Source organism: Amborella trichopoda, chromosome 1 (genome assembly GCF_054954075.1).
Source record: "Amborella trichopoda isolate Santa Cruz 75 chromosome 1, AtrichopodaSantaCruz75HAP2 v2.0, whole genome shotgun sequence".
NCBI lineage: Eukaryota > Viridiplantae > Streptophyta > Magnoliopsida > Amborellales > Amborellaceae > Amborella > Amborella trichopoda.
Genome location: NC_142336.1, coordinates 32,167,041 through 32,192,704, shown reverse-complemented (window position 1 = coordinate 32,192,704; position 25,664 = coordinate 32,167,041). Strand labels below are relative to the sequence as shown.

The window sequence follows — 25,664 nt, the reverse complement described above, 5'->3', positions numbered from 1 at the left end:
TCATCTAAGATTATTCCCTCAAAACATTGATGGTTCTTGTGCAATATTGGGATACTATTTTTTCGGCGGCACACAGAGAGTGAAAGTTAAATTTATTTTCCTTAGAGGTTATTGCCAGTTCTAGAGATCACATCCCTGAGATCTAAAAGATGTCTGCCCGAAGAACTAGATGGATAGTATACTCCTGCAGGAGTAGGAAATCCCTTGGGATAGACGATCGGAAAAATCCGTATGAGTGCAAAGAGCCTATTCAAGATTGAAATTCTCTCTTTTCCAAAATACTCTCCTTCCAAATCAATTAGGATTAATCCCAACGTCCTATTTTTCTAAAAATCCTCAGGGGTTTTGTAGCACAACTGGCTTGCCTTTGAAACGTGAACATCCCCAAACGATTTCCTATTCTTGGCGAAGTATACTATGCATCTACTCCCTCGGGGGTAGAAAACGAAATTCAGTGGAACTTGCCCCTTTTCCTCCTTTTTTTCCGCCGTTTCTTCCCTCCCTTATTTCTCCTTTTCTCCCTCGCCCTTCCTCCTCACAAGGCCCGCGGAAGAAAATCACTGGCAGAGGTGAATACTCACGCTCACAACTGCTGCCCTTTACAAACCCTAGGTTGAGAAGAGAAAGGGACTCGCTCACGGCAACCGCTTGCTCCATTTCCATTATCACATAGCAGAAGCCCCAAATCAGTGAGTTTTTGTTTTTTTGATTGTATATTATGATGATAAACCCCAAATGACTGCAAGAATATTCTTTTCTGCGATTTTTGCTGATAGATCCCAAATCAGTGAGTTAACGCACTGATAGACCTATCAGTGATTTTTTTGTTTTTTTGCTGCTATTTTGGCTTATAAACCCCAATTCAGTGAGTTAACTCACTGATAAACCCCAAACCAGTGAGTTAATTTTTTTTTTTCTGCTAGTTTGTTCGATAATCCCCAAATCAGTGAATTTACTCACTGCTAAACCCCATATCAGTGATTTTTTTCGTTGTAAGTTGAGGTCTAAGGCACTGCAATAGCTTTATTTCGTGATTTTTCTGTGTTGTAAATCTAGATTTATGGTTAACTGATTGTTTTGAGTGCTTGATATCAAGTTCCCTGATTATGTTGATTCAGTTCCTTGATTATTTCGTGATTTTTCTGTGCTTGTAAATCTAGATTAATGGTTTGTTGTATATGTGTGAGTGAAATTCTATACACTATTACAGATTATTTTGTTTACAGGTCTGCCATTAGTCAGACACATATCTCTCTGATATTCATCTAGTTTGAGAAGGCTTGAGGAATGGGTCTTACTGTGCTTTACTTTGAGTTCTGATTGTGGGATGACAAATTACAGCTTTATTGAGCTGCTGTATAGTTGTGAATAAATCAGTTCCTTAATGGTAATTTACTTTGAGTCCACTAGTTTTATGTCTTGCCTGCTTTTTTGTTTTTCTTAATGAATTCTAGGGTTTATTTCTGTTTTCTGGACCAGCAACTCAGTACAAAGTCCTGTATGGAGTACATGTTAGAAATCATGGCCTAAATTTGTAGGACTAGTACTAGTCGGGCTCTTTTATATGTGTAGATTGACTGATTTATGTTTGGTGCAACTGGTTTTATGAATATTGTGCTGGGGAGTTGCAGTTGTGTTCTTTTTTTCTTTAATTTTTGAGGCATTACTTCTTTTCTACCTTAAAAAAGATTTCCACATAAAAGGAAGTATATTTCCACATAGGACGGATTGTACATTGATCCTCATGGGAGGGGAGCATTGTTTGCCTCATTTTGATGCTGTTTCATTTGAATATTTGTAATTGGTTTTCTTCATGTGCTGAAATCACTGGAAAATTATACTAAGTCTAATTTCCATTCACACAGTTTTACACTCTACTTATATACAAGGAGATCGTTTTAATAACTTCCATATTATGTTGCTCAATCGACCTGATTAATGTGGATTTTGCTTACATCAACACCATTATGTGAACTATGCTTGTAATTTTGGTATTAGCTTTGACACGAGTTGTTGGTTATACTACAAGTACTCACTGCATTTTGTTTGGAAAATCCATCATATATTATGAGATATCAAAATTTTGTTCTTGCTTTGTTGCATTGAAATATGGATCTTGATGATGTGAATGAATCGTGTTGTGGTTTATGTTTTTGCCCTGTGTGAGTGTATTAAGGCATTAAGAGGACAAATGCCAAATGACTATTATAGTTACTCACAACATGCACACCATAACAGACTGATTGGGTTGGATCCACCAAATCAGAAATGTATGCATGTGTAGAGAGAGGAGTCCCCCGCATTCTCGGTAATGCATATCTTCGAGGGACAAACCTGTAATCTATCGAAGTCCTGAAAGTCACATTGTCAATTGATCAGCTTTGACAGAACCAATGATGTGTACCAGCCTCGGATTGTGTCGCATGGGGTATGTTGGGCTGATTTAAGGAAACGATTTGTGATCAACAAGAATAGCACGGTGGAGTACCTTTTGCCCAATGAACATCATATTCAGAATTAAGACCTTTTTAATTCAATCTAGTTTTCTGGATTATTTATATCAATACTAATTCATATATTTATTTTTGGCAAAATATTTTTATCCAGACCATTTATAAATTGGGGAGGTAGCATACAAATGGCCAATGTGTGTCAACCCCTCCTAAAGCCATCCTTGGCACAATTTCTTTGTATTTATATGGCATGGATAATATTTTTTGGACCACTAACACAGTGAGGTCTTTCGTGGACCATAAATTCATTATGCACACTTGAAACACAAAGTTTTAGCCTTGGACAAAATCATTGGGTTTTAACCCATGGTCCATGGAGGGTTGTCAAACTTGGATTGGCAAAGTACATCCTTGATTAGGACATGTTTTGTTAAGTGGGCAACCTATGACTCATTGTGTCATACTACATCATTGAAAATTTAAAATTAACTTATAGAACAAGTCAAGTTATGGGATGTGAGTGGGTTGCCTTGTGCATGGGGTCACGCTCCACATGTGAAGCCATGATACTTTAAGATGCTATTAATTTTAAAATGAATGGTGATGAAATAAGAAGCTTGATGGATAATGTTTTATGGGCATCTGGTGATTAAGGGTGGTTGATGAAATCCTCACCACCCAATGATGGCAAAGCATGGTGATGGAATAGGCTATGATGTGTTGGCCTCTCTCAACCCTTGATTTGTCTATTTTAAAGGCTAGGATTCAATCATTCTCTCTGCACCCTTGATTAGATTCTATAAAAAGGGTGACCTTGAAAGCATTTGGTGTGTGTGTGCACAATTGTATCCATCTTCCAAACAAGAGAAATTGAACTGGTATTTTACATCCATAAAACCTAAAGCTATTTTATAATCCACGTTTTTCATTCTCCAAAAAGGATATTGGTTTATGAGGTAGATGCATGAACTATAGTTCATGGCATCATAGGAAAGTTCATCTTTCAAACCCAAGATATTTGTGGTGATTATCTTGGAACTGTTTTGGAAATGGCTTGAAGTTTTTCTCTCTCTGAAACTGATTTTCTGGTGTTCAATTTATGGGAATAACCTCACTGAGTTTTTCACATATAGGTCTTGCATTTCACATGGTTCTTTGAGTTTGAGAACTCACTCTTCAGAAAAATCAGCTGCCACCTTGTTCATCTCGCAGTCACATTTTCGACAACTGTTATCCTATAGATAACAGTTGCCTGGACCTTTTCACACCACCATGATCAACTCTTTCAGCCATTTTTTTAAGAGTAGTTTTGCTTTGATTAAAGTTCATTAACTCTCATTGCTTGGTTAATTAGAACCATCGGTTGTTCTTTTTTCTTTTGTCGCTGCCGTTATTGCAATCCGTTTTTAGACGTTGCTGTGATCTTCAACCTGCTGCATATTGACAGCAATGTGTTCCTTTCGACACCCTATTGCTTCATTGTTTGGATGCTTTAAAGCTTGAGCTTCTCAGCACCACAAAATCAAAGCATCTCATCTTGAAAAACCAGCGTTTTATGATCCAATAAGAACCAGCATTTGAGAGCTCTCCCACTCTCTAGATCTTGTTTGTGTGTGACAAGCATTCTCAAGTCTCAACTGTTCTTGATGTCACGACTGTGGTGCATCTTGAATTTCCATTTTAATGGAAACCCCATCACTTGGATGATAACTTGTAGATTTCACATCACAGCGTGAGACTCCCACACAGAATCTTTTCTTGCAGCCTCTGTGTTATCAACTCAATCTTCTGCTGTTTTTCAGCTCCTTTCATTTGGACTGGGAACTGATTTTTGAATCTGAGTTATAGCAGTATATTGGCAATATGTAACACAGAGTCACATCAGATTTAAGGTAGTTTTCTTTGTTTGGTTTCCTGCTGCAAATCAATCCCACAAACTATATGTTTCTGTCCCTTACTTGCAGCAGCATTAGCTTTTGTTGTAACTGTGTTTTTGCTCGCACATTTTCTGTTGAAAATCAGATTCTTGAAGTGCCTTGGTTTTACTCCTGATTGCTGTTATATATTCTTTTTATAGAAGATTTAGTTCTTAATTATTTTGCAGCTGAGAATCTCTCTCTTGAAACTTGTTTAGATAAGACAGATCAGCGTTTTTTATCTCTGAGGTTGGAACCTTAGTTCATTGCTAACTGATAGCTTTGCAACTTTGTTCGAACCCCTCCTAGCTATTCACCCTTAGCATGCCTTATGATAAGAGTTTTTATTCTCCACAAACTGATTTGCAATAAGTGCATGTATTTTGGCTGGTGTCCATTTTGGCCATTCAGGTTAGCTGCATTTTCTTAAAGGCACAAATCTTTCACATGATTTTTATATCCTCATTATACACAAATGCTTTGTGTCACATACCTAAGAAATATTTGATTGCTTGGAGTGGGATGTGCAAGTTTGAACTTTTGGAAATGTGTTGAAAAGCTTTCATGTCTGTTGTGCTTTGAGACAATTTGAAATTGGAGATGTACACCTAGATCAGATGTGAAGTCATTGAAACACTAATTGTTTCTTAGTTAAAACAGAACTTCACATAAGCATACGATTTAGGTGATTGCATGATTAAGTGATTTGTTTTTGGAAGTTGAGCATTGACCCTATTTTGTGGATATTGAGGGACCAAATATTTGAGATATTGGTATGCTCATGTGTGGTGACACAATGCCTGTTATTGGGTTCCAAATTAATTTGATATCCTAGCTCTTACTAGGGCCATTGAAGTGAGACATTTTCAAGGGTTGTGTTAAAGTCCAAGGAGGTAATCTTTGGCAACATTTTGGCTGTTTAAAGAAACGGCTTCCCTTTTTCTTCTTGAAGAATATTGCACAATTGGATCTTACTCTGTTTCAGCTTCCTATTATATATGTTTGAAGAATTTGTAGGAATACTTTTGAAGAATTTATAGGGATATCTTTGAAGAAATTGCAAGAAGATCTAAGTGGCTTTTACTTGTTTGTTATTTTGTGTCCATGTAACATTTATGTTGTCAACATGTGATTTTGAGTTTGCAAAGGGGCTTGTTGGGTTCTTGCTCCAAGGGCATTGAAAAGTGTAGTTAACATAAGAAAGATCATAAATTTCTAATTTTCATACCCTTGTGTAGCGACCTCGTTTTCCCTACAGATGATTGTATACGTCTTTTTTGACGTACTTGTATTCCCGAGTCGCATAAGGCGAGAGCCAGTAACAACCTGGTCTTGTCAGTACCCAAGATACCGCCAGACCATGGGAACACTACAAAATAAGCCTAAAACTAGGCAACCTTGGAAAAGTACTAGAACGGCTTCAAAATGCATGAAAAAGGTATTTTGAGATTCTTGAAAGATGCTCACAAAGTTTTGTCACATTTCGATAAGTTTCGATATGATAAGGACAAAACTCGATTCTCAAATCCAGTTTCTATCATGCTGGAAAGAGATCTTATAACTACAGCCCTATTTTCGGGGTTTCAAAACAGTACCAAACTATCGCTATTAGATTTGGAATGTCGAAAAACCCCTAGGGATCAAATTTGGGCTCAATCGGATCTTCCATGACCATTCTGGGCCCAAATTACCATAAAAGGGTGGGTATTACACTATTGTGGTGCGTCCTCGGTGAATTAGTTTTCATTCATGGAAATTGTATTTTCATGTCTCAGGATGATATTCAAATATTCGTAACTTGTTCGTGTTGAGTCAAAAAACGTTCAAATTCCGACAAGAGCTAGGTCTCGACGACCCAGTCGTTTTGACTTATGGCACGCGTCATGACGTGGCTTGAGACGAGAGAATTTCTAGAGAGAAGATGAGCCCAAAAGCATGAAAGTCAGAATTTTGAAAGAAGACATATTGTACTTCGTGAAGTCATAACTTGAGATCCGAGTGTCGGATCGTTGCAAATACGGGTCTGTTGCAACCACATCGCGAAGGGGTACAATTTGGTATAATTTTTGCGCTTAATTGAGCGGATCGCACGAATTTCAAGGTTGAAAATGACAATATTTTCAGGTTGTCATAATCCCATTTTCTGGCTACTTCTCAAATTTGGAATGTTTTCAAATGGAGATCAAATTAGACAAAATTTAGTATAGAATGATCATGACAATGTCCTCTTTTACTTGTGATCAAAATGAGGACTTGGAACATCATGGATCGCGCTGCATTGGTGGTCGAAGTTTATGGACTTGGCCGGATTTTTACTCTCCAGAAAAAATCCGTTTCATGACAATCAAAATATTTGTGATGGATCAAGCATCAATTCTACGACGATTGATTAAGCCTCGAAGCTGCAACACCACTCTCTCTCATTCTCGTGTGTGTATTAAGCACCGGAGCCGCAACACTTGCGGCCCTGTCTCTCTCTCGTTCTCGTGCGTGCATTAAGTCCCGGAGCCGCGGTACCTACAGCCCCGTCTCTCTCTGCCCTCTTCTCTTCCTCACAGCAACGCGGAGCCGCAGCAAACCTGCGGCCCCGTTATTCTCTCCTCTTTCTTTTCCCTCCTTTGCTTTGTGCGTGACCGCAACAAACCCGCGTAGCCGTTATTCTCTCATCTTTCTCTTCTCTCCTTTGCTTTGAGCGTGACCACAACAAATTTGCGGCCCCGTTCTTTCTCTCTTTTGCTACGCTTCGTTTCAGCTCGAGTCCTACCAACACGTAGCCCCAACTTCTTGTAACTCCATCCTTCCTTACTACCCTCATCATCCGTCCCATTTTTTTTGTGTACACACTTGTGTCTACATCTTTACATGGATACGATTCTTCCCTTCATTTTTCCTCTTTCTTTCTTGTATACCGATGGTATCCCGCTAGCAATCATATGCTTGACTCGATACCTCTCAAAGTTGTCTTAAGAGTTTTAACACTCAAATCGCCACTCTAACTTCATTTACGTACAATGAGTTGAGTTGCGAAAGATATATATGCTCTCCCCTTCACTCACTCAAGTGGAGTCATCCTGAGTTGGTAGTTGAGAGAGTTTTGATTCTTTAGTCGCTCTGATTGTCAAGTTTTGTAGCGTTTGTGCGGATAAAAGGATTTCTGTTATCATTTCTCCTTTATTCTTTCTTTGCCAGCCAATCCCTACTCGAGTGAACCATCATAGAGGAGTGCCTTTGAATTCACATTGCAAGTTTCAGGACAAAAAAACGAGATGATGTGTTGAAGTTTGAAGAGAGTTCATGTCCAAACCGCGCTGGCAGACAACATGAGGGCTTTGTAACTGTTCTAAGAGGGCGATTGTCCGACATATCCCCGACCCAAATGACGAGGTAGGCACTTAAACGCACCCTTGTAGAAAAATCTCTCTCGTTGCTGGTTCCTATCCGCCTCAAGAAGAGTACACGCACACGCATAAAACGCCAACACGTGTGGACCCTTCGCGGTTGTTTGAGAGAGGGTTTTCTCTCACAAAGAAAACCAGGCCCAAACCAATGATGCCTGTGAGGAAACTGGAACGGAACCATGATTGGTCCTTTGCAAAAAATTGAAGAACCAATTATTGGTAGTACCTATCTTCATTCATTAAATTTCTTAGTACCTATCTTTAGGAATAAGTAGAGACTTTTTGCCTTGCGCATGAGATCTTAGTCATCCATTATGTCCATAACACAATGCTATAGTCTATAAGCTGCTTCATTTGTATGATTGTAAATGCCACTTGTATTTTACACAATTATATTCGAATGAGGTTAACTTAGAGCTCTATTCAAGGGAGAGCATTTCAACTTCAAGTTCTAAGAGAAGTGAGGAGAGATCTTGAGTTGTGCTCAAGAATTGAAGAAGAGGAAGATGAAGAAGAGGAAGACGAATCTGAAGAAGATGATGTTGAGGATCTAAACTCCCAGAGTAGGTCTGCCCATAATGTTAAGGTACAATTAGGGAGCAAATTATGGCAGAAATGTGGAGACAATATCGACAACATCATACATGCTTGTGCCATAAGATTGTCAACTATATATCTCTCTCTCCCCCTTTCTCTCTCTCATTCTCTCTCTGTTCAAGTGATTGCTTCCGTGTTACCATTTCAAAGGAGACAAACTTATCTTCTATAATGTATTGGTGTGGTGGCAAAATGGAATGGTTGGCTTTGAAACTTTTAAATAGCTATTTCTTAAATAACTGACATAAGTTTGCTCTTGAAGGCTGCCTATGCATTGGGTGAGACTTTGATATTAAGAAAATCAATTTTGTTCAATATTAAATATTGGTATTCCTTGAATCTATTTACATATTTGATATTATATTGGACGAATGGATTGCAAAATGTTTTTAAAAACCTTCATTTCGCACATCATATCAATGAAATACATAATGAACAATATTGCATGCAGTTTCCAGCTTTCCCATTACCAAACAGGTGAAATTACCAACACCACAGTTTATCAAACAGGGTTTCCAGCTTTCACCCTACCAATTTTCACTTGCATCCCCGAATCTAGGAAAGTCAACAGCAGGGGTAATTCCCAGGGAGACTGCATTGAAAGTTATCAAACGCCAAGTATTTCTCGATAGCAACCAGGAGGAAGAGGGGTATGCTCTCTCTCTCTCTCTCTTTGCGTGTGTGTGTTAATTTAGGGTTTTTCAAGCATTTTTTGCCCTAAATTGGCTGGTCCTATTTTTCAAGGATGCAATATTTTTTGCTTGATTTTCGATAATTCATCAGTAATTCTTCATTTGACAAATGCCTTAAGGCGCTACATTGTCCTTCCATTTTCTGGAAACTATTTTGTAACATTATCTATTCCTGCTATCTGCAATGCTTTTTCTTTGCATAATGGTTATTGATGATCATTTTAAGCTTTCATTTGTCTTTGTCATCTGCAAATATTTTCTCTACCTCCATTAGGTTGCATTTCCTCAAGTTTCTCTCTCTTGCGCTCGCTTATATTGATTGCAAACCCTCAAATGTTTTAGTGTTTCTTAGTATTTCGAGTCACCATAGCGAATCTCTCTTAACTGTTTGAGAAGTTACCTGTATGGAATGCAATCCTTATCGTGAACAATTAATCAATAGAAACTGAAACAATGTGAATTGCACTTTAAATTCTAGTAATAGCAAATAATGAAAAGTTTTTCTCAAAAAAATGCTGACACCCTGTCGTTGTTATACTCCATCTAATCTACATGTAGCTTCTATAGTGGCAGCTTCCTAGAGAAAGGTTCCTTCTATAGAAATTATTCAATAAGGGGTGGCATTGGAGACAATGAACAATGCCATAAAACCCACAAGAATATGGTCTCTGAAATTTTAGTTCAAATTTGAGGACTATTTCCTGTGTACTTGATCTATTGAAAACTTCAATACCATACAATTAAGACTCTATTCATTTTTGAAGTGTTCCTTGCCTCATGACGAAGCTTGTAATATCCTAGTCTTTTTTTTACATGGCAAACATCATACTTGGATGTTGTTTACCATGGGAGAGTGAATGGGTCCTGAGGCATTACGTATGTGGTGGAATTTTCTAGCTATGACAAGTTTATTCTCAGCTGATGTTGGTCGAGTGAAAGACTCATCAAAGACCTCAAATGATCCACTAGTAACGAAAGACTGACTATAATATCTTTTATGTAGTATCGCATCATATCCTGTTTTATTTCATGAATTGTGGCTGTCAAGGATTAATTGTGTATGTTTTGACTTTCTTCAACTACATAATGTGTGACGAAAGGTGCTAGTTAAGGCCATCTATTCTCCTTTATGGTTCTTTGTATTTAATTGATGAATTATGAGTTGGAGTAGCCATTGAGCTACAATGGGTTCACTCTGAACTGATACCAGTAGAGTAAAAGACTCAGTCGAAACCGACCTTGATGGTATCTTTGGAGTCTCTCATGGTGTCTGCAGTGTTTTGAAAGTTGAAAGTCGTCCAAATCAGTTAGATAGGGATCTTGGCAAGTCCCGAGCTAGAAACTTGGGTTTCGCCAAGTCTTACCTTCTTTTGGCATCTCTTTGTTATTTCTTGTCAAACTTGGCCTAGTCTTATTGAGACTTAGCCGAGTCCAACCAGCTCTCTTGGGCTTGGGATCTTGTCAACCTTATCAAGGAATATGGTAAACATAGGTTGGTACTATGTGCCCCAAATTTCATCTCCCAAACCATCATATGCAAAAAGGTACCAACTAGGCTATTCTCTCTGTCATTATGGCTCTAGACTTACAGAACCCAGTTATATCTACTATACCCACTTGTGAATAAGAGTTTGAGAAGTTCAGTCATATTGTTAATTGACATGATTGTCAATTGAAATGGTAAGGAGCATCTGTGGAAACTCAAGTTTTAGAGCAATGGTGTTTGTAGTGTTCAATTGAACCAAATAGGCTTCCTAGTAAAACTGGTTTAATTACAAGTATGAGCTGTTGGATGGACCAACCATCGCTTGGTTATTCCACAAATTATATAAATTGATGCTTGCTAGTTCAAGGCAAATGAACTGAAGTTGAAGATGTGCAGTAAGTAGGTGTTATTACATGGGAAATGTTAATGTACAGATGTTTTTTAAGTCTCTAGATTCCATTTCTAGTTGTAGATTGTGATGTTATGAATTTGTACTTAGAAAAAAAATTACTTCCGTAATATGTCAGATATATCATGTTAGTTTGTTCATCTCATAATCACAATGCGGGATTGTTTTTCTATATTCGAACAAAGAGCTTTCATTGTATACTTAATTGATTAATTCTTTTTTGTAGTACCCAATATTTGTAAATATGACTGACAAGGGCAACAATGGAGTTGACGAAATGCAAGTCGATGTTTATACGCATGAACAGAGGAAAAAGGGCAGCATTCCTGAAGGATTTAATGCTGATTATTTGAAACTCTACTATGGTATAGTATCTTGTGCATCTTACACCTTTACTTATATTTCACAAAGACATGATTTTCTCACATTAAGTTAACGTTTCTCAAAAAAAAAAGACTTGATTTTCTCATAGTGCACATCTTTTGATATGTTGTTATTGTAGTTCTGTTTTTGTTTTTTTTTGGGGGAAGTTGTTGCTATTGTAGTTCTCGAAATTAACATTATGGATCATTGATACTTCGTGTAATTTTTGAGACATGTATCTTGAATTTCATCACTGAACCCATTAATATGTTATCCATAGTTCCTTTGCTTGGGTGGGTATTTTTATCGATTTAATTTCTACCTTAGTTGTGAGGGCCTAATTTGCTTTTTTATTACTACAAGGATGTGTCATGTCTTAACTGGTACTCTTTGGGAGCCGTGTGAAACAGCATACAGCATATCGGTGTTAGACACCAACACATGAGTCGGTTTCCTTAGAGCATACTGCAAGGCAATGCCACGGTTATGTAGTTGATCAATGAAGCAGGCCAACGTGTATTTTTTATTGTCCTGGAATGAACCGGGACATCTTATAGTTGATGTCAAATTGCATAGGCCATGTTAATTGGTTTATCTGTTGGTTATTAAATGCTTGCCTTTTGGTATTGTTTTCCTGTACTTGTCTGTCCTTAATTTCTGAATAACTTGTCCTATGGTTTCTGAGAATGGGTTTCCACATGGTAGCTACATTCTATTTGTCACTTAATGTCATTCTGATGTTATCTTTAGCTTTCATAATTTTGGTTATTTGAGTTGTAATGATGTAAGTCGTCTTCTGTGACAGCTAAGCTCTTTCCTCATGTCGAGATCTTTAAGTGGATGTCATATGGAAATGGTATGTATACATTTTATTTTTGTACTCTTAGATTTTCATAAATGTTGCTTAGGCTTTCTTTTCTTTATTCTGACTTTATCTTGAGGGTTTTCCACCTTTGTACAGATGGAAAGCACCCAGCACGTGACACGTCATACTTTGGAAGGAGGGAATTTTCTTTCACTCTAGATAATGATGTATATTTGCGCTTCCAGTCATTCAACAGTGCTGCAGAACTGGAAAATTCGATAAAAGAGAAGTGCCCATTTAAGATAGATATTGGACCTGTGTACAGTGTCGATGTATGAAATTTGTAACCTTGTTTAATGTTTAGCAATATTCAAACGCCATGTTATTTTCTGCCTATGATGTTTTTGAAGTTTTGTTAAGTTTAGTATTCACTTTTCAGCCTGCTAAAAGGCACGCATATGCACAAGCGGGTGATAATGTTTTCAAGCCAGTGGAAAGGGAGCTTGTTTTTGACATTGTGGGTTATCTGGTCCATTGGATACATTTTGTTTTTGTTTTTATCTTTTATTTGTATATGATAAAATTTTCTATAATGTTTTTGGAATCTGTTGATAGGATATGTCAGATTATGATGATGTTCGATACTGCTGTTCCGGAGCAGATGTCTGCTTGAGCTGTTGGCCACTGATGACCATAGCTATTAAAGTGATAGACTTTACTCTGAGAGGTCCGAAATGGCATCCTTCAATCTGCATTTAGTTGTTTGACAATATCTAGGTCTTTTCTTACATCATGAAGCCATTAGTTGCTCCCATTTTTTGGCATTTTTGTAGAATCAAGGTGATTGCTTGGATTCTTATGCTATATGGAGCTTGAACTTGAATATCAACATTGATCTTAGTTGGTATTCATATGATTCTTTTTGTTTGCAATCTGGAACTGGATATCTGAATATATATTTCTAGCTTCATACAACTATGGTTCTTTAGTGTTTCATTTGCGCTATTTTGTGCTTGTACCTGCAGACTGTTCTAGAACTAATGTGGTGGTTGTTTTCTTCTGTTAGTTACATGATTCTTTGGCATAGTTCCTTTTTATTAGTTTGTTTACTAACAGGACTACAAGTCTATAAGCTCTCATACTTCTTCCAGTTAGTGCCCTAAGGATTAGCAATATTACAATTCATAATTCTATCTTGTTTAATAAAACAGAATTGCCATTGGTTTTTAACGAAGTTTGTTTGTGCAATGTGGCTGTTGTTTGATATCGTAATGAATTGTTTCTTTAGAGTAGTTCCTTGTTCCCTTGTGTATGATATGGCTTATGCATCTTCCACATATTTCCGTTAAAGTTTAATGTTAATTAAAATTAAATTCTAGTATTAATTACAACTCATAGTTAAATATCATTATGTATAACCAAGTGCCCCAATTAAGTTTCAACGAATAATGTATTAGCTATGGTGGATTTTTCAATGTAAAAAAGGATCGTCATATTTATAAAAATGATCTCAAATGGTGACAGCTTATCTTTTAATTATCTTTGCACTTTCATCTCCTTGTTTTAGTTTTGGTTAAGCATATTCATGCATTGTAATTGCCTTAAGATGACATATGAAGTGTAAAAGTAGCTCTGTTGTAATATCCGGGATTTCTTTTGATGCAGAGGATTTTGGTTTTAATCACATTCTTTGGGTATATAGTGGTCGACGTGGTGTTCATTGTTGGGTTTGTGATGGAAGGGCAAGAAGGTAAATGGGATCAAATATCAGAGTATGATATCTTCCAGCGTTAGCTTTTTGCCTGGATTAAGGGAATAAGCAGATTGCCTGCTGTGTCTGATCAGGCTAAATAATGAACAAAGAGCTGCCATTGCTGACTATTTTCGAGTATACAAGGTAGCCTTTTGACAAGCAAAATGCATTATTTTTGTATTGTGCAAAGATTATGATAAATTCTTTTTCTCTCTGTTCTAGGGCAATGAAAACAGCCATAGAAAGGTATCTTTAGCTGGTCCAGCCATGCATCCTTTTATCTCGTATGTTCTGAACCATATGACTTCCAAGTTGTACAAAAATGCATTGATTTTATATGAACCACATTAAGTGATAGGTTTCCGAAATGCAGGAGATCATATGCAGATGTCCTGAAGCTCTTTTTTGAAGAGAAGCTGCTTTGTGGCCAAGAGTTATTGTCAACTGAAGAGAGATTTCAAATGATACTTGATATGATACCTGATGAATGTGAGATTCCCCTGCACATTTGGTTGCCAAAAGCTTAAGGCAGTTTTTCAATTACTACAAGGACTTGTTTGTACTAAGTTATATGTTATATGAGTTGTCATTTTCAAATATCTACAGCAATCTCTGGTCAACTTCAAGAGAGGTGGAAAGCAAGTTGGCGCTCTTCTATGTCCAAAGAGGATATTAACATTGTCCGATGGGGTCAATTGAAACACATTTTGCAGTCTGGGAAGCAAAAGGTTTAGATCATCTTTCTAGCACATGAAGCACCTATTTAAAAGAAATAGGAAGACCTTTACGCACTTGAAATCCCACACTGCCATTTTTATTCTTCCTCTTACAATCAACCTGTATGTCAGGCACCGGTACTTCGTAGATGCGTAGAAGAGATTGTTTTCACATACACTTATCCTAGACTTGATATGGAGGTTTGATTGACTCTCTTATGCTATTTAGCAATTCCATTTTATATCTGTGATGTTTCTGTTTCAACTTCCAAAATCACCCTCTCGTTATTCAGGTTACAAAGCACATGAATCATTTGCTCAAAGCTCCTTTCTGTGTGCACCCAAAAACTGGTTAGTAGTTGCTTTTCAAGGGCTGCTTCAGTTTCATATTTGGCCTATTTGGTTCCCATGCCCCCACCGTAGTTTGAGGCTTATCGTATTGTGATGGTTTGCTAATGGAAATTGTTTCTTGTTGATGTAGGCCGTGTTTGTGTTCCGATTGATCCGGAACATTGTGAAGATTTTGATCCTACATCCGTGCCAAGCCTTGCAGAGGTAAAAGTTGATTTGATATGAATTTATTTATTTTATAATTTAAAGAGGACATGATATGGGTAAATACAAAATTAGGTGCAATCCCCATAACTGGGTGCCCTATACAAAACCCTTGAGGGTCCAAAAATGCTCTACAACAGAATCGAAAAAGTGAATGAGATGCGTACTCCAGAGTAGCCTATAGTCCTCTGGGGAGAGTTGAGGCTAGCTTCCTCCCTTGCCAGAGCGTCAGCCGCAGCTTTAGCTTCCCTATGTGGTTGTCTCCAAGAGACTTGGATGCTGCTGGAGAGGTGAGCAATTTCAACAAAAATGTGGTCTAGTCTCCACAGACTAGGGACGGTACCCGAGGCCGAAGAGATCGTATTTCTAGAGTCGCCTCGACCAGCAACTGTGTGCTCCAATTGCGATCGAAACTTCTAAGTCCTTTGAGCAAGGCCTTGGTCTTTGCAGTGGCGGAGTCTGTAACTCCAATAGGCAACGCGTAAGAGAGGAAAATTAGGCCTTTGGAATCCCTAAAAAAGCCTCCAATGCTGGAGGGACCCAACTGCCAAGAGAGCAACCATCAAAATTAAACTTGATAATGACAATTTATGATTTGACATGAATTACTTTTGAGTTTTGAAAATTATCCACACTAAACAATAGAGAACCTTGAAAGTTTACAAAGTATCCAGGAGTATCCAGGCCACACCAAACAAAATCCTTTAGATGTAAGATGGAGCAAAGTTTCTTTGAGGAACATTTGAAGGTTGTTCTTCCACACAGAAAAGATGGCCAATTTAGTGCCTTTTGATTTGAATGCCCATTAAATTTAATACAACCATAAGTTCTTTCTTGTTTGAGATGGATTGACTAGTTTGCCTATTCATTTGACTTGTTTAATCTTGTTCAATTTAGTTTCTTGTTTCTTCTTTTTCATTCAACCATGTACTAATTTGGTTGATGATAGCTTTCCTGATAAAACCTATCCTGTCTGGTCTGCCCTTTGAAGCACTATTTGATATAAACATTTATTTTAACCTGTGGTCTGGTTTCTTCAAATTATTAGGAGATATTTGATCATGTAAAAAATGGCATCAGTGCTGCACTGCAACATTTCAAGATTCATGGGATGTTGCATCTCAATTATCTCACGTCACCACGAAAGTTTCATGGACTGATTTATTATAATATTTGTATGGTTGTGCAATTAGTCTCCGCTTACTCTACATTATTGTTATAGGAAAGCCTCCATGTGTAGGAAAATATGTTTAAAAAATGATGGAACTTATGAATTCTCAATTTGAGATGTTGGTTGGGTGCATTTTGGATCTGTCTGATTCAAAAACATCCCAAGCCTGCATTGGACTAGTTCACATATGACATATGGTCTCGAACTGGACACATATGGCTACCTCATCCTGACAAGGGTACAAAACCCACAGATGGACATCACAGTTCTTCTATGACCCAATGGGCCCCAAAAGGGAGGGATTGCAAACCATCCACAAAGCATGGTCACCAACTAAATTGACATTCAATTTTCATATGAGCCAGGCTGCCATTTATATGCAAATTCCTGCTGTGGACCCCTTAAATGGTCTCGGAATGGGATGAAATTTGTAGAGTTCTCATGATATGCAGAAAGGGACTCCACCAAAAAATCAAAGGATTTGGGCCTTTGGATGCCCATAAATTGTCAAGCCAATGGCCAAAATAAGAGCCATTCAAACTCCTGGTCAAATCGTTTAAAACACAATGTAAATGTGTGAAGTTTAATCTTAAGTGTTCCAAACCAACCCTCCATATTACAGTTCATTTGGATACCATTTGACCCCATTTTCAGGGTTTTAAAATTGGATATCACCATTATCAATGAGGATGGTGCCCCTTTATGCAAGCCGAGTCAAAAGGGATCAGATTCACAAAGTGACCAGTGGAAATGATCTCAGATTGAGACAAAAGTTGGTGGGATTTTGATCTAAGGCATTTGAATCCCATATGCCAAGTTTCAAACCATTTAGACTCCATTTGACCATTTTTGAAAAGGCAAAGATTAAAATCACCATTTCCGGCTGACTGTGTTACTATTCACACTCGCAATTCATCCTGTTTGCATCAGAGTCAGGTGACACCTGCACTAATGTAGTGATCTTTTTTCCTAAACCCTACTGTATTTTGAGCTGAAATATGGTGTTCATAATCCTCCTTCAGTACTCTACAAACCCATCTAATCATTAGAACTAATTGCTCCAAGACTTGGAAGCAAATTGAAGATGAAATTAGGAGAAAAATGAAGCCTGCTGCAGAGTAACCTTTAAGTGATGATTGATCCCTAACTCTGTGAATATAAGAACTCCTTGAGTTAGATTTGAGCCATGATGTTCCCAATTCAATTCCGTGCTAACTTATAGAAGAAATCGGGCAAGTATTTGATCAAGTCAAACAGGTGGCTGAACCTACAGTAAAACTGAAACCCTGAGTTTCAATGGCACAACTTGGGAATTTCAGCCTCAGATGTGTAACTAACTAACTTACCCCTAAATAATTTAAACTTGGCAAACCCTAACTTTGTTAGGCTACAAATAACCCCTTACCATGGCCATTTGAGGTTCTTCTTGGTCCCTTTGAATCTTTTAGGGAGGGAGGGAGGGTTCCCGGCCTAGGGTGCATGAGATCAAGTAATTGAACCAAGAGAATGGATTTAAAGAAAATCAAAGGCCCATAAGACCAAATCTAACACAAGCTAGATCAAACCCCTTGCTTCCTTTAAGGGATTGCAAGAATTGGGTGGGGATTGGGAAATAGGAGCACATATCACTTGTCTAATATCACTAGATACGTTTATATCTTTGTTGGTTATTTTGTGTCTTATTCTTTCAATTCAGCGCAAGAGCGTGGGTTCGAGTCCTGAGAGTTGGCCACTTTGTGCATAAGCCAAAGGTTAGGACCGTTTCCAGCCCACCCCTCCTAGTACCCTACTTAGGTGGGACCAGCACCGGGTTATGGCCCTTTCTTTTACCTGTGGGTGAGAGGTTCTTTTTTTTGATAAAAAAAAAGAAAAAAACGAACTTGGGGCTAGATCCCAAACCCTTTTCATATGTCTATTTTTGAGATCATGCGTGTTTCTTCACTTCCTCTGGTTTGTTTCTTTTGAAAGTCTTAAACACAGTTTGCACTATCACATAAACGACCATGAGTGTGAGTCTTCAGTTGGAGAATTGTATTTCCTTGCATGGAAGAAGCCTTTTCCCAGTAATTATTTCATAACCCTGACAATTGGAAGAGTTATATCCTTTCAAGTACATGCATGAATACATGTTCCATTTTTCTGTATAAAAATGTGCTTTACGAAAATATGCAGCTCTTATGTTAGAGTACCTTTTCATGTGTGCACTGCATTTGTCCCATTTGAAATGCTCGGGACAATGTTCCCTTATTTGAAATGTGCTCTAGTTTTCTTGTTAGGCATGTATTTCAAATGCCGGTTGCTTGTGCATGTCACTATTATGTGACTTGGAAATATAAACTAGAAATAATTTTTATCGTACTTGGGAGAGGTGCACTGCAGAATTCTAAGTTATTTTGCTGAAATTTGTAATCAAATGGATTAGAAAGTACTAATAGATTTAATTTGAACTAAACTTCAATCAGTTCAGATTTGTTACAGATCTGTACTTGACTGAATCTTCAAAAGGGAATCCAATCAATTGTGATTACGTAGCAACACTTCTTTGCATAAACCACGATCCCAATTCCTAAGGCATTTATCTTGTGCTTTCCTAGAGGCTTTTTCATATGTAAAAACATTATATCTTTTGGAGTATTTGGAAACAAGCAATGCTCTTTCTATTTTTCCATTTCACATTGAACTGATGAGCATGTCCCAATTTTGAGGTGTTATATTTTTAAAAATTCCTCATACCAGTAGTTTCAACTTTGTGCTTTACCTATAATTAAGGGACGTAGTAGGATCTTTTTACTCTATGCACCTACTGAGGTAAATCACAACCATGAGGACAATTCTGACAAGGCTAAGCATCATGAAAATTTAGTCAGCATGGAGCATGACATTCCAATCAAGCATCGAATTAACCAAGTCACAGGGGCCAATCGTGAAACCATCTGTTTTTCCCTCCAATACTAATAGGTTGACAACAGGACTGAGGCAACGGATTGATGGGCTCATTGTTGTTATTCTCATGCTGAAAGCAGTTGGGCCAAACACCTTTTAGACAAGAGTGGTTGGATCAGTCATAACATTTTATCATCCTTGCATTTGCCTCTCTCTCTCTCTCTCTCCCCCCCCCCCCCCCCCCCCCCCTCACTCTCTTAGTCAAAGACACGTAAACACAAAATCAGAGATTAATGCGTGTTGTGTGTGTTGTCTGGTTGCATAAAATCTCTGAAAAACAGTTTACAAATTTTTAAAATGCTGGGAGACTTGAAACTAAGCAGGGGAATAACCCAATGACATGTAATTAGACATGAAAGCGTCTTGTGCAAGCTTAAAATCTGTATTGTGCCCATTTTTAATGGACTAATATACAGCAGCAAAACTGTTGTTTGAAATTATTTAAATACTGCAAAGTGGGTATAATGCTTAATCGGCTTTCTGTATTCCATGAGATTCCTTCATCGTGTGACTTCAATTTCTTCAGCAATGTTGTTTATTTGTAATTTCATTAGGGAGAGGAGATACTCTGAGGTATTGAAACATTTTGTTCTGTTTCTTTGCAATGTCTAACTGAGAAATGTGAATGTGCAGCTGCTAGAGGAACTGAACATGGCAGGTTCAAGTAATGCCGACTCTGGTATGATTATGACTCTCTCTCTGTCTGTCTGTCTGTCTCTCTCTCTCTCATATTGAATTTGGATTCAATTTGTGGTGGGAAGTTAGAAAAAGGAATATTTTTGTCAATTGATGATAGGGTGGGAAGGGACCTCCTTAGCCAAATCAGTGAGCTTCTTCAAGTCATCTTTCTTGCAGCCACTATTGAAATCTTGCAAGGTATTTCTTCCACCAATGCCCTCAGAACTAGAGTGCCAGCCAATTCAATTGGTGTCAGCTGGAGTTGATTATTTGTAGTCTTTCATGACGTGCTGAATGAGATGTTTTGTGTGTTGGATTCCAACAGTTCAATCGGCAGAAAATCCAATGAAATCAATATAAAAAAAGAGAGATCACAGGGTAACAGACTGGTCACCACCTCTTGGAAAGAAATATAAGATTGAAATTGATTTACAGTTCAGATATTGTTTCATTTGAAATTTGAATAGCTGGTCCATGCTTACATTTTATTTGGGAAATATGGGCCACGCATTTATAGTTCAATATTCTTTCCTATGCATATTGCCTGGGGGAGCATGCTTCTCATGCGGCTTCCACAGAGACTGGAATCCCTTCAATAAAAACTGATCGCAATGCTTGCAATTTAGAGAGACAACTAAACCTGGGTCCATCTTGATCTCGAGTAATAAAGAAATCACTTAGATGTGATTAAATAGTTTGTTTTTCTTTTTAGAAATGGTACACTTAACATAAAAAAAAAGGAGATGGTACACTTTCCCTATTCTTGTTTCATCAAATTTTGCATTCCGTGCCCTTTGAATCATTATTTCTCAATAAAAATTGTGGCACCTGAAACCTGGAAGTTGGTTGGTTCAATGTGGACTGTTAGCCATTTAATATTATGGGGATAAAATTTGTGTAGTAACATTTTGTTGTGGGCAGGTGGAGATGGAAAGTAAATATAATGATGCTAAGATTCAAGAAATGAAGAATTCCATGAGCTGGTGAGGCTGTTACAATGTTATATTTATTATGTTCAGCTTAGTGGGTTTGTGCTTTGTTTGAATCTGGGTTGATAATGTCGAATGTAAAGAGTTCCAGGTTGGAAACCTATAGCTACCTGAAGCAAATATTGAGTGTGTAAAATTTCCACCATATATTTGAAATTTGTTTGTGGTGGTGGGCATACTCAAAGCTAGGTTATGTTTCTTTTGGTGCTTTTGGACACTGACCGAAATCAAGAATTTGGAAATGTACAGTTCTTCCTTTAGGTTCATTTGCAGGTTGCGCGTAATCTAACTGCAATTGTTGGCGGGAAGAGCGAATTCTGCAAATTGTATCAAAGTTGTCCTGTGGGCCAAAATTGTTCATTTCATTATACAGCAAGTGGAAAGCATTTTTAGTTCTTGCATGAGAAGTGTCACTGATGAGAGAGAGAAAAGAGAAAAGGGGGAAGAAGGGAGTGACGTGAGAGCCCTAATTAGGGTTTAGGCACCTCTCACATTAGTTTTATATTAACAATTAATGAAAGAGAAAAATTGCCTATAGAAACCGAAATAGGACATGAGGTCTTATTAACTTAAAACGGGTGTGGTATGAATAATGTTGCAACCTTAAACAATCCAACTGAGGCGCACCTCTAAAATTTAGCATAAATATGATTCTGATATAAAAAATCCTTATAATGGCGGGAGAATTTATTTTTATCTCGAATTATAAAATTTTAAAATTTAAAACTTGTTCGAAGTAGATCTATAAACACATAAAATTTTTGAAAATAGACGGTCAAGCATTGCAAGATACATTATTTCAACGATTCGAAATCATTTTTCTCTTCATATTCATACATCTTGGTCTCAAGGTGTTCAATTAGAGGGTTCTCCAACATCCAAACAACCTTTTATGATGGATTTTTTAAGTGCATTTCTAATTATAAAATTTTAAACTCAAAAAATTGTTCAAATTCAGTAGATCTATAAATATATGAAAATCTTGAAAATGGATGGTTCAGATAATGTGTTACAAGATACACTATTTTACGAACTCGAAATCTGTTTTTCTTTTCATATTCATAAATCTCTCCATCGAGATGATCAACTAGAGGATTTTCCAAAATCCAAACAATTTTTTATGATGAATTTGTGAGGTGCATCTTTAATTCAATGTTTTAAGGTTGTAATCTTATATAAACTTTTTCCTAATTTAAAAGAGCAATGATGATTAGAAAAATGACTTTTAACACTCCCTTAGGTTGGAGCAGAGACGTCATCTATGCCCAGCTTGGAATAAATCTTTGAAACATATTACGACCGATAGCTTTGTTGAACATGCCTATAAATTGATCATTAGAGTTTACATAGAGAGTGGACACCTGCACACTACTGGTCTTATCTCGAATAAAATGACATTGAATTGCTGGCTAAATAAGGTGCAACTTTATTGTCACAATACAACTTCATAGGCTCAACGATAGTAATCCCCATCTCATTTAGTATGTGTGACATTAATTCACTTGTAGTATGTGATATTACTCTATATTTGGCATCTGCAAGATCTAGTTGCAATATTTTAGTTCTTACTTCTCCATGTAACCAACTTTCTACCAATAAATATAGGATAAGTTGTGGTAGATTTCTTTTCGGGTGGAAAACCTAGCCAATTAGCATTTGAGTAACCCTTAATGGTCAAGTGATTATTTGACTTGTAAATGATATATACCTATAACTCCTTTTAGATAACTTAAAATTCTATAAACATCATCTTAATGAGGAATCCTTGGAGAGTGCATAACTGGCATACTACATTTCCTGCAAAAGCAATATCAGACATAATAATGGTCAGATAAATCAGCTTCTCCTACCAGTTTGCTGTACCTTCCTGGATCCTCAAATAACCCCCCTTATTAGCCAATAATTATGTGTTTGAATTCATAGAAGTATCAATTGGTTTGGCCCCTAACCTTCCAGTCTATGCCAACAAATTAGTCACATACTTTCTTTGTGACATGCTAATAATACAATGCTCTAATGACTCTTCAATTCCTAGAGAATGTTGGATATGGTAATATCTAAAATCACCCACATAAACAAATCCCATATTATGTGGGATTGAGATTGATATTGATAAGTTTCCTAAAAGAAATAGAAATAAAAAAAGATTAGGATTCTGGGTTATATCTCTTGCATCTTGAGATGTATAACATCTACAGGAAGTTTCCTATTTGATGTGGATTCCTAATCTTATATATATGTGATGAAAGTGTAGAGAATTTGTGTGCCCTATTTGGGTCACTATATGGAAGAATGGTTTCCTCCAGAGAGAGAGGTAGGAGCCTCATATACATGAGAGACAATATCTCTTTTAAGAGAGAAAAGAGCTTCCTATAGAGATAAACACCACAGATGTGCCTTATGTAGATTGAGAGGCTGGTTTCTTGTAGATAGGTTAGTTTCTTGTAGAGAAGAGGTTCCTATAAAGATTTTGGGTGGTCTCCCTTAAAGTGAGAGAAAGTTTTTGTTGCTCTCAAGGTTCTCCTCTTTGACAGTGGTTTGGCTATGGAATGGAGATGGTCTTTTCATAGACAGTGATTTAGATGTGGAATAGAGATGAGAGGTTGACGATGGTGCCGATTCGGAGACTGGGTCTAAAAGGGTTTGCTCGATTGTGTTTTATCGATGGTTAGAGAGGTAACTCTCTATCCCAAAATCTATGATGTAACTTTTATTGGTACAGTGGATTTCAGTTTGTCATGCCCGTGGATGTAGCCCTTTTGGGTGAACCATATAAATCTTTGTGTTCTTGTGGTGTGTGTGTTTCATGTTTTATTTCTCGTATTATGACTTGTGTTTTCTTCTATTTTGTTTATAGTTGGATAAGTATACGATCTTGGTAGGATCCAACTTTTGAGACTCTTGTTTCCGCATCTAAGAGGATTCTTAAACCTTAACAAGTGGTATCAGAGTGCATGGTTTAGTACAAGGTAAGTGTTTGTGCATTTGATTGAAAAAAACCACATGACAAAGTATGTGTGTTTTATTTGAGGTGAAAAAATATGATGGCAAACACAATCTTTCCAGCAAGAATGATGAGTGAATTCATTTGAAAAAAGATGAAGAATTCATAACGCTATCCAATGGATATTGGCATGGTAAGCAGGTGATTTTGATATCAAGGGGGAGATTGTTGGATAAGGTGATATCCAAAATCACCCACATAAAAAAATCTCATATTATGTGGGATTGAGATTGATATTGATAAGTTTCCTAAAGGAAATAGAAATCCAAAAAGATTAGGGTTCTGGGATATATCTCTTGCTTATTGAGATATATGTAATATTTATTGAAAGTTTCCTATTTCATATAGATTCCTAACTTTATCTAAATGGGATGAAAGTATTGAGAATTTATGTGCCCTATTTGGGTCACCATATGGGAAGAATGGTTTCCTCTAGAGAAACGTAGGGGCCTCTTGCGCATGAGAGACAATGCCTCTTTTAAGATAGAAAATAGCTTCCTATAAAGAAAAACACCGTGGATGTGCTTCTTGTAGATTGAGAGGCTAGTTTTTATAGAGAAGTGGTTTCCATAAAGATTTGGTTGGTTTCCATTTTTAGTGAGAGAAAGTATTTGTTGCTCTCAAGGTTCTCCTCTTGGATAATGGTTTAGCTATAGAATAAATATAGTCTCTTCCTGGACAGTGGTTTAGTTATGGAATATAGATGAGAGGTCGACGATGGTGCTAATTCAGATACTGGGTCTAAAAGGGTTTGCTCGACTATATTTTGTAAATGGCCGAAGAGGTAACTCTTTGTCCCAAAATCTATAATGTAACTTTATTGGTGTAATGGATTTTAGTTTACCATCCCTATGGATATAGTCATATTGGGTGAACCACATAAATCTTTGTGTTCTTGTGGCGTATGTTTCATGCTTTATTTCTCATATTATGGCACGTGCTCTCTCCTATTTTGTTTCTAGCTGGATAAGTACACGATCTTAGTAGACTCCAACTTTTAAGATTCTTGTTTCAGCATCTAAGATGGTTTTTAAATCCTAACAGAAAATACCTTAAGTGACCCAAATGATTTGTTTGAACATATTGTTTCAAGTGCATCTTCAAAGTCTGATTCTTTCTCAATCATTGCCTGTAATGGTATCATCAACATACACAACTTATATAGTTATCGTGGAATCATGTTTTCATTTAAGCATGGAATACTTTGCATGACTGAAATTAGTGGCTATGTAGAATTCTGGGGTGTAAAATTTTAAAATTCTAATTTTCTTTTATTAGCAACTAGGTAATTCTACTTACAACGTCCAATTACAGAAGAAGCATATAATAAAGCCTACTATGAATAGGATCTTCGCTCTTACTGCCTTAAACAAAATAAAATATAGAATCAAGGACTAGAGTAAACAGCTAAATAAAGTAGATTAGAGTCTAGCTTCAAGTGTATAACATTTTAAATTTTTCAAAGATTACAAAACCAAAACTAGACTTAGAATACTGTAATCAAATTTCAACAACATATAGGATCTTCGCTCTTACTGCCTTAAATAAAATAAAATATAGAATCAAGAACTAGAACAAACAACTAAATAAAATAGATTAGAGTCTAGCTTCAAGTTTACAACATTTAAATTTTTTTAAAGATTACAAAACCAAAACTAGACTGAGAATATATATTCAAACACCATATACTGAATTATATACATTGAACTACCATGACATATATCCAAAAACATACA

General features: G+C 37.0%; 1 protein-coding gene across 14 annotated transcripts; it reads left to right on the top strand.

Moving 5' to 3' along the window:
* The first annotated feature begins 526 nt into the window (after positions 1–526).
* Positions 527–21,100, top strand: POLA3 (DNA primase POLA3). 14 transcript variants are annotated; one of them, XM_088854719.1, is made up of 19 exons: positions 527–689; positions 1,227–1,387; positions 8,875–9,014; positions 11,178–11,316; positions 12,120–12,170; positions 12,276–12,451; positions 12,559–12,636; positions 12,735–12,846; positions 13,785–13,869; positions 13,965–14,016; positions 14,095–14,156; positions 14,246–14,361; positions 14,479–14,600; positions 14,721–14,789; positions 14,882–14,939; positions 15,070–15,143; positions 19,891–19,936; positions 20,054–20,133; positions 20,857–21,100. In XM_088854719.1, exons 4-19 carry the CDS (start codon positions 11,196–11,198, stop codon positions 20,920–20,922), a joined length of 1,368 nt encoding a protein of 455 aa, XP_088710845.1. In that variant the 5' UTR covers positions 527–689; positions 1,227–1,387; positions 8,875–9,014; positions 11,178–11,195; the 3' UTR covers positions 20,923–21,100. The 14 variants fall into 14 exon arrangements, with proteins under 14 accessions (XP_088710845.1, XP_088710825.1, XP_088710869.1 ...); XM_088854699.1 differs by having other exon boundaries at positions 8,816–9,014; XM_088854743.1 differs by lacking the exon at positions 1,227–1,387 and having other exon boundaries at positions 14,095–14,118; positions 14,289–14,361.
* Positions 21,101–25,664: the final 4,564 nt, after the last annotated feature.

Excerpts from the sequence above, each read along its gene's own strand:
- POLA3 (XM_020663707.2), top strand. The coding sequence starts at position 11,196 with ATGACTGACAAGGGCAACAATGGAGTTGACGAAATGCAAGTCGATGTT. Across the intron at positions 12,637-12,734 it reads GGGAGCTTGTTTTTGACATT|GATATGTCAGATTATGATGA; the intron begins GTGGGTTATCTG and ends ATCTGTTGATAG. Across the intron at positions 14,790-14,881 it reads ATCCTAGACTTGATATGGAG|GTTACAAAGCACATGAATCA; the intron begins GTTTGATTGACT and ends CTCGTTATTCAG.